The 9,741-nt window shown below is 34.7% G+C and overlaps 1 protein-coding gene across 1 annotated transcript in view; it reads right to left on the bottom strand.

The window, feature by feature from the left end:
- LOC106473203 (serine/threonine-protein kinase mig-15-like) overlaps nt 1–9,741 on the bottom strand; it is an 88,770-nt gene that overhangs the window by 57,200 nt on the left and 21,829 nt on the right. Inside the window, exon 3 of the mRNA XM_022402714.1 lies at nt 7,623–7,679. Coding sequence (XP_022258422.1) covers nt 7,623–7,679 — 57 coding nt within the window. The remainder of the gene's footprint in view (nt 1–7,622; nt 7,680–9,741) is intronic.

Below are 9,741 nucleotides of genomic sequence, written 5' to 3'. Positions count from 1 at the left end.
CGTCGAATCTGAATCACTTGAAAAAAACACGGGGGTGCTTAACTTTTTTCCAGGTGTATATATACTTGTGTCAACTAATGTTACTAGTCACGCCCACTTGTCACCAATTTTTATTCTTTCAAAAACATAACTATGTACTTTTGGCACAGTAACACTTGGAACTTTTCACTAGATATTACACCAAGCCTACATTAAGCTAAGCAATCGGAAACAAACCGTTATACTTAGTGCCCTAATGTACTATGGTCATGCAAGTTTGTTCACTTATTTTGACATTTTCTTCATATACGGTATTGGAAATAATTACAGAAATGGTAAATGTTACTGCAATGCCACCCCTTTACCATGTGAGCAGGAAGTGCACAATCATAGGTTAACAGTTTACAGTGTGATGCCAATCAGAACGTATCACACCGTTATAATGCTATAAATCTACAAGCAGTCATTCTATACGCGACAGCTGTAGTGTGAATCTAGTCATGGCTTCCAGGACTGAAATACCGTTTGAATGATCAGGGAATGATCAAACTTGCAGGTGTGTACTCTTTACATATGAAACTGGTAAAACATGGTGGAGCATCAGTTTGGTGTTGCATCTCAGCCATATAAAACTGATAATACCCTGACTGTTGACAAGGGTACATACAGATTATGATCCATCATGCCACTCCCTCAAAAATATGGCTCATGGGACAGGGATTCATCTTCCAGCAAGACAGTTATCCCAAGCATACTGTGAATAACGATATCTTGATGGTAAGGAAGCCGATGGAAAACTCACAACTTAGTGTGTTTTCATAAATATTTCCATTCCTGTATGTTCACATGAATGTGTGTATTGCAAATGAAGAAAGGGTTATGTATGTATGTACATATATATATATATATATATATATTTAAAAATAGATGCACAGGGAATCATCCCCTTTAGTCAAAATACAGGATTGGTAAAAAATAAGTTTTGGTATAAGCAGTGGGAGAAACACACCATCTGCATCTTTTCCCCTTTTCCACTTTGTACAAGTGTCAAGATTGGTCAATAAGTTTTGGTATAAGCAGTGGGAGAAACACACCATCTGCATCTTTTCCCCTTTTCCACTTCGTACAAGTGTCAAGATGCAAGATTGGTCAATAAGTTTTGGTATAGGTAGTGGGAGAACACATACAGTCTGCATCTTTTCCAGTAGGTAGAAGTGTATACAAAATATAATCAAAATAAATCTGTGGAAAAAAAAAGAAGTGGTGGCACTGCAAGTTGGTCTTGAAATCATGTGCTCATCATTAGAAGCATAGTAAATACAGTTAAAATTGTGAGTTTGAAGTGCTAAGTTGTTTATTCACTCATCAATTTAAGAATATTTTAATGTGCAGTTAGGTATAGAATGTTTAGTTGCTAGGTGGAAAGCAAGTTTCATGCAGATATTTTTTTTTTACAAATTCTTAAGAGAAATGAGCCCCATTTTTCTGTTCTTAACTTAAATCTGTCGCTATGCATATGTAAACTAAAACAATTTTCTATCTGTACTGTTAGTTTAGTTTTACCTCTTATCTACCGACTTTAAAGTTCCTTGGGAAAAATTTTGGGTATATAACATAGGTGCCTAACATACAGGGCAGAAGGTATATGTGCTTTTACTGGCTTCATCCCATACAACGTTTTGTGGTTTACAAGTTAATGCTGTAAAATGGGGCTGCTGTTTCCGCAAAAGAGAGAGAATAAACTTCCTGCAATACCGTACCATCCCAAGAAAATGTCTATCTCCATTCTTTGTTGTAGGTTTCTACCAATGTCTTGTAGCTTTTGCCTTTATTTCTACAGGAGCGATCATTCCTTTACCCATCACATTACCTAGATACTCTATGCAGTCTACCCCAAGCTTGCATTTACCTGGTTTTGCTATTAACCCTGTTTTACTCAACCTGTCTAATACTTCCCTCAACACTCATCCGTACTCATCCCAATTATTTGTGTGTATGTCAATGTGATCTATGTAAACTGTGACTGACTCCCCTAAGCCATGTAAGACATTATCCATTAACCTCTGAAATGTTTCTGGAGCATTCTTTGCTCTTATGGGCATTACTTTAAATTCAAATAATCCATGGTGGGGTGGAAAATGCTGTTATCACTTTTCCTCTTCCTCTAATTTGACTTGGAAATAACCTTTTCGATAAATCAATTTTACTAATGTACTATGCTTAACTAATCATATCCCTCATGTGAGGTACAGAGAAGGAACTGGTGATAGTAACTTCATTCAACTTTTTCCGGTCAATACATAACCTTATCCTGTCAGTTTTAGGTACTAACACTACATAAGAACTAGAGGATACTTAATTTTTCCTCCTTTTAAAAAATTTCTCACCTATTGAAGTCTCCTCTTAAATAGTATGCATTTATTGCAACATTAGAGACTACTTTTATCATGTACTTAACTAGCTGGGTCTGCCATGGCCTATAATGAAATATACTCTCATAACCCTTCATAATCTCACATACTTCCTCCAGTTGCTTAGGAGTTAATCCTTAAAAACTTTTAACCTGTCCTGCCTGCTCATAAATATACAAGATAGTTTCATGTTTACTGTTGTTACAACTAGCCTTTAGACAGATTGTCACATAAGGTTAAGGTGTGACTTGATTTACATGATACATTCATCCCACTACTTCTCCCTCCTCTACATCTATCTCTTATATCACTTCACTGAAATGCTTACTTAAAGGGAAAGCACCTATTCATCTTGCCCTAAACTATTTTCAGGTACTATGTCCAGTACCACAACTAACTGCTTCACCTTAAATGTCTATTCTATAGCATTCTTATCAAAGAAAAGCTTTTGTTTATCTTACTCTTTTGAGTTGCTTTAGCCACTAACATCTACCCGTTTGCTAACCTTTACCTCAAGCTGGTTGCATATGCTAACACATTTTGTGATTTGGCTTTGTCTCTGGACCAACTTATTCTTAAGTCTAAAGGACCCTTATCACCTCTACCATATAGTAACTCAAAGGTTGAAAATCCTGGTATAGTTTGGGACACTTCTCGACATGCAAACAGCACAAAAAGCAATATCTCCCAGTCAGCAGGATTCTTCTGAACCTTGACCCTGGGCATGTTTTCTATTGTCCCATTTGCTCTCTCACACACCCCATTTGTTTGGGGTCTATAAGGACTAGTGTGCTTAATTTTTACCCTTGTCACCTTCCATATTCTTTGCATTATTTTTGATTTAAAATTGCAAGCTAAATCTGATAAGAATTCTTCAGAAAAGCTGACCCATGAGAATATCACTATTTCACATTATTTCTCTGTTCCCACAGAATCTAGTGCTACTGCTTCAAAATATCTACTGGCAGAATCAGCCACTGTTGGAATATATTTATAACCTTGCTCTGTTACTAAGTGGTTTGATAATATCGGCACTAATGGAACTAAAGGGTTCACTAATAACTGGCGAATTAACTATTGGGTTTTTTACTTTCATTCCTCTCATACCATTTAGCTGACATGCTGGATAGCTCTTTACATAAGTCCCTATATCTCCAAATATACCTGGCCAGTAGTATTTATTGATCCTATCTTTCATTTTAATGCACAGCCAACACTGCATCATGCCCTAACTGTAATACTGTCTGTCTACATTCCTTTGGGAGTACTATTTGATCTGTAATTTATATTGCATCATTCCCATTACATTTATGAGTCAACATTTCTTCCTACCAGTAATAATAATTTCACCCGAGTTTAGCTCGTTTCAGTTTCTCTACCAGGGTGTCACTGTAGCATTTATACAAATTCTCACATTGTAGCTGCCATTTAACTACTTGTTATCAATTCTAACAGCAATTAAAAATTTGTCATTATTTGCTTGATGATCTAACTCTTGAGTAATGTCTACCCCTGTTTCAGAGTTATCTCTCATATCATTTGTTATCTGGTTTCTTTAGCTACATGTTACCACTGTTACCGATATATTTTGTAACCCGACAGCTTCTACCTCATAACCAAGCAAAACCAGATATGGGATACCAACTGCCACCCTTAAAACTTTTTTCACCTTCAAAAGCTTGACATTTCAATGTAACTTTAGCTAGTAGCACATTATATTGCACCTTCCTCCGTGCTGTGGTGTTAAACCCATTGTAATCTAATGTACCATCTGTAAGTTTATTATTTTTTCACTAACTCTTTTTCTTAGTTTTCCAATTACCAGTATACTATAATCAATAACACATAGATTTAGAAATAGGTTTTACTTAGTGGCAGCAAATTACTTTATTCCTTCATCTCTATCATTTTATTCATTTTCTCACACAGCTCCCATTATTCTTCTTCTTCTCTCTTTTCATTGAATTCCTGTCTTTTATATTCTTTTCTCAAATCCACGCTGGAACCGGCTCCTTTCTTTCTGACCTTGTGTCTATTTCTTGTATATGGTTTATAACGTTTCATAGTTATAAATAGTTTTGTAGTCTCCAATCCGGTTGAAATTAAAAGTGGTTGTTGTTAAGTGCAAAGCTACGCAATGGTCTATCTGTTCATCATTGGTATCGACTGAACGTAAAAAGTAGGCCGCTCATTTCAATCATCTTCTTATGATTTAAGAATAGTGTAAATTCCTAATTTCTTAGATAATGACCAAAGGCAGGTCACTTTTTCACCTCTCTAAACTTCAACCGATGTTTCTTACACCTTACTTCATAACACCTTATATACCCTGACGATCTGTAACACTTCTATCAATGATTTTGCCATCCAGTGGAGCGAAAAGGGTTGGTAACCACTAACTATGACATATGATACAATTGAGTAAACATTAAGTACATGTTTCTGTGTTCAGTGTTATCACCTATGTTCGTTCCTATACATATTCAAATACACACACACATACATACAAACGAATTATTCACACGTTTTCATACACCTATACAAACTGACAACTGTGTGGGTTGAATGGCTCTTAAAATTTCGAAGAGTTAAACAGTAAAAAATTATGGCATTTGCTTGTAAGTTCAGCCAGTAATCGCGTGTTAACCAATCCTACAGATCGAATCTCCTATCAAAAAATACAAATACAACGTGCATTTTAAAACGTTGAATATATCTACAGTAGTTCGCTAACTCTTAGTTAGTCGGAACTGTAAAACAACCTTATATCGGGTGATGGGGGGTACTATCAGAGAACGAGAAAGTGGTGGAAGTTTTTAATTATCATCATTTTTTAATGTTAGCTTTGTGTTTTCTTCATAGGGGTACGTTAATGTGTACTTTCAGTGTTTCAATATAACTGAATACCAGCGTACTTTACTGCGAACACGTTTCATTGGTGAATGAACGTTCAATGCATGTACTGGACAACAGTTTTTGCGGATCGATAATTTGCTGTGGAACCACCCTTTTATTATCCTCGGGCTGTACGCTGTTAGTGGTGTCTATCGCATACGGCACTAACATAATAAAACAGATACTATGTTTGCAACATCAGCAGAAACACATGTCCTAGCCTTTTCGAAAACAACAGCTCTTTCAAACTCAACAACGCGTTTATGATTAAAAAAAAGAAGTTAAAATACACACACACACATGTATATATAGATATCTATATGTAACATACAATTAATTGAACATCTTAACTGAAACGGTTCCCGCATGTTTTGCAATTTACTGTCATCTGGTGACGAAATATCTATACTAATCTTATAAATCTAGTTTACATTTTTCTTCTTAGGTTTCTACTTTTATCAGTATATAAACACTGTCAAACTGAAAGACACACACTACTTCTTTAAACGTTGATTTGATAAATACTTCATTCTATTAAAGGCGAGCTATAAATCAGCTTTATCGTTACCGTCTATAAGATAGTGATCCCACAATGGAGAAGAATATGGAAAATATTATTTTACAAATACGCGTTTCTTCAATATTAAAAACAAAAAAAAGTTATAGAATCTGATTTAGCTGTCCTGCTCATCAAAGCATCTTTAAACTGATTCATATTTGCTTGATCAGCACAAATAATACGGAACAAATTCTTCCCTGATGGTTGAGTTAACGACCCACGTTTACATCCATAACTTTTTTTTTTTTTGCATTTGCAAGTATTACAGTGAAGTAACTTCGCTGTAATACTTCAAAATCCGCTGCTGCCCATTGAAGAAAAAAACACCAACAATAAAAACTATTAAGTCGAATTATAAAAAACAAATGCATTGAAAAAAAGAGTGAAAAATTAACGAAAAACGAAACACCTTTAGATGTTAAAACACAGTAGAAATTACGAAACAACGGAACCCGTTGGGAATATGGTGGTGGTTATTCAGAAATTAGCCAATATCGGACTATGGTTCTACTCAAGCGATGATTTATAAGATGTAATTGTATTTTATTACCAAGTGTGACTTTTGAAACACAGTTTTCAGAAATATACCTTAAATCCCATCGTAACAGATCAGACCAGCTGTTCTACTAGCAATATGACTAAGATCCTTATTTGACAATACTTCAGACGTACACTTTTCGCCTAATCTATTGGTCCGTAGTTGGCACACAACCTAAATAGCAATAACTGGATCCAGACTTTTTACTCTTACCCCCCAATAACACAGTGGTATAAAAACTGCCTAAAATCTCGGTTGAATTAGTCTAATTTGTGGTAATATCTTAGTTTCCCACAATTCAAAGACAACTTTTGACCTTCCAAGAAAGAAGACGTTAGAGGGTAGTTGCAATTCGTGAATATTGCCACCAGTTGATACAATCCAGGGTAAACTTTTAAAAAAAAATATTTAAATGTTCCTACTTACTTATTGTTTGTTTGTTGTTAAGTACAAAATTATATAATGGGCTGTCTGTGCTGTGCCAACCGCAAGTATCGAAATTCGATTCTTAGTGATACAAGCCCTCAGACTTACCGCTGAGCCTTTGGAATGCCTTTAACTATTAACAATATGGCTATCCCTAGATAATGAATTTGTAAGATATCTATACAATAAGATTCAGTGTCTGTGTGTCACGTAACTCCTCCTAAACTACTGGTCGCACCGACTTCTAAATGGTACCAAACGAATGGTCTTGGTAACAAGGTTTGCACAAAGGTAAAACATTTTTCACCCAATCCTTTACGAAACCTGGATATTTTGCGAAAACATTTTTACAGGGCTTCCCAGAAAGCGGACCCCAAAATTGGCATTGATTTACATTAGAGCACATAAATAAATAGGCCTACTAATTACTGTTTGTAACTTAGCTAAAGAAATTAAATTTATATTATTGCAGCAATGATAACTAAACTGAAAAAAATGCAAAACAGTAGCTCAATCATTAAATTTGCATTGTATCGGCTCTGTAAATGTGGGTCATAGGACCATGGGTTCGCTAATACGCAAGTATTATTACAGCCCTCTTGCTAGGCATATAAATCAATACTTATATTAAAATTTAAATAGATTTCCTTACAAACAAGCCACAAAGACGAAGTATCATATTAAATACTGCTATATAATAAGCCTTCAGTATAAAATTTTAAATCTTTAAGGTGCTGTTGTGTTGTTGAGGTTCAGCTATCCGGAAATCTCTCATAACTAACCAAATATAATTGGCAATAGTAACAACTTTTACCTCAGTAACGTCCATTATTTTGATCGCTGCTAACTGTCCGGTTTTTGTGTGGCGACCCTAAAAAATAGAAAACGAAAAAATAAGATTAAAAGAATGGTTAAAGTTCAATCATCATTTAAACCAACACTGCGCAATATGTTTACGTTTTCTTTGCATATTTCTGCAGGCAACAAATATAACTATAATATCTTCTCTTTGTTCACCACAACCACCACCTGGCCACGCCAAGCCCTGACGAACAGATCCAAGGTAATATTATAATTAGTCAGAAAGTTATTCTCACCTGTTTGTCGTCACAACCATTAGATCCACCGATTATTTTAAATATTCAACTGATGACCAATAAAGACTACCTTTTAAACTGGATACACACACACACACACACACACACAGTGACATTATACGGGTTCACAAAAATCAATGAAACATAAAACTGAAATGAACGTCGCTAATAACAAGCATTCTTGAAAAATTAAATTTTCCATTAAAACGTACGAAAAATTAGTTATTAAGGAATAAAAATTGCCATCAATAATTTATTGGCAAGTATAAAATACAGGAACAAAGTGTTAAACCTAGGAGCTTTAGAAGACTCTTCATTAAAAACCAAAACGAATTTGATATTAGCTGTTATTGATCATAAGTTTTATCAAAGTAAAAAAAATAAAACAAAAACATCCTATAGCATCATACTTTTTACTTGAATAAAAATTAATGAAAAAATACAATTCTATTTTAATAAGACATTTTTGCTAAAATGAATAATGTTAATTTTTATTTCCCAAGGTGAAATCAATAAAACCAGTTTGGCACACATACATAGCATCAATGTAAAACTTTTGTTACTTATTCTTAAAATATTCAAACGGCGTATCATTTCGGAAAAAAACATGGAGTCTATACTTGACTAAACCTCAAGCCAATTAAACTTCTTGATTATTACATAGATAAAATGACCACAAATTTTTTTACAACCACGGCTACATCATTTTCTGGCGACATTAATGCGATACTGTTGTGTATTCGCATTTTAGATGTCATGACGCCTTTTATGACTGCATATCTGTAGCGAGACGGATTCGTCGCATTGTTAATCTCGTGGCAAGGAATTTAGATGAGAAATCATCAGCGGTGCTCCCCCCCTCTTCACCCCACACATATAACTGGACAAGATTTTTTTCCCCCTCTTAGGCGACAAGTAAAAGTAAACAACTAATTTCTTTACACTACCTACTGAGAGTATAGAATTTCATAAGATCTAATAATAAAGATGAACTTAAAGTTATAAAATACGACGAGTAGAAAAAGAAATATCATGAACAGAACATAAACTGTACAGTAAACCAGTACAAAAAGCAGCACTAGGCTCGAGTGAAGAAATGGAATAGTTTTCCCAGTAGTGATTAGTAAGGTGCTGATGACGAAAATGGTCAAGTAAAACTGGACTAAGAAACATCTGAGAATAACATATATAAAAAGGAATATTGTCAATACAACAACAACAAAAAAAACAACAAAAATTATTAGAGTAAAATCCTACTATGGTCAGTTCCTTATCTCTAAGGTGTGGAAATGACGCGGTGACCAAACAGGCGACAATTTTAGATGGTAAAGGATCAGAAAACTAGAAATATGAAGAATACTATATTGAATAAAAAACAAAAACTACTTTTTTTGGCACATTGAAAGGTAACGTCTTTATCGTTAGTTACAGTCGACCAATTACCGTCATCAGGGCTAGTATCTATAGTGTAGATAACCGTGTTACTAAGGCTAATCGGCTGTAACTGATAGTAAAGATTTTACCTTTCACTGTGCCAAAAAACGTTCTTGTGTTTTTTACTCTTAATATAGTAGCATAGTGTGCTTGAAAAGAAGAATACTTTGTGTCTATATAATCTGATCCGTCTGAATTCACAACAGTTAGTTGTGTTGCTTCTGCCAGCTGAATGATGACAATTTTGTACGCACCTGTCCGACGTGGTAACGAATGATAGGACAAAAGTACAAAAATATAATTCCTTGTACTAACAACAAAGCATAGACGAAGAATTAAGTTGTGATTTTAGTAATACTTACACTTTTGTGATATGTAACGATCTGCATTAATTATCCCTCC

The sequence above is a fragment of the Limulus polyphemus genome, unplaced genomic scaffold (assembly GCF_000517525.1).
Source record: "Limulus polyphemus unplaced genomic scaffold, Limulus_polyphemus-2.1.2 Scaffold127, whole genome shotgun sequence".
Taxonomy (NCBI): Eukaryota; Metazoa; Arthropoda; class Merostomata; order Xiphosura; family Limulidae; genus Limulus; species Limulus polyphemus.
Note: the sequence above shows the minus strand (reverse complement) of the source record. Positions and strands in the feature narration are given on the sequence as shown.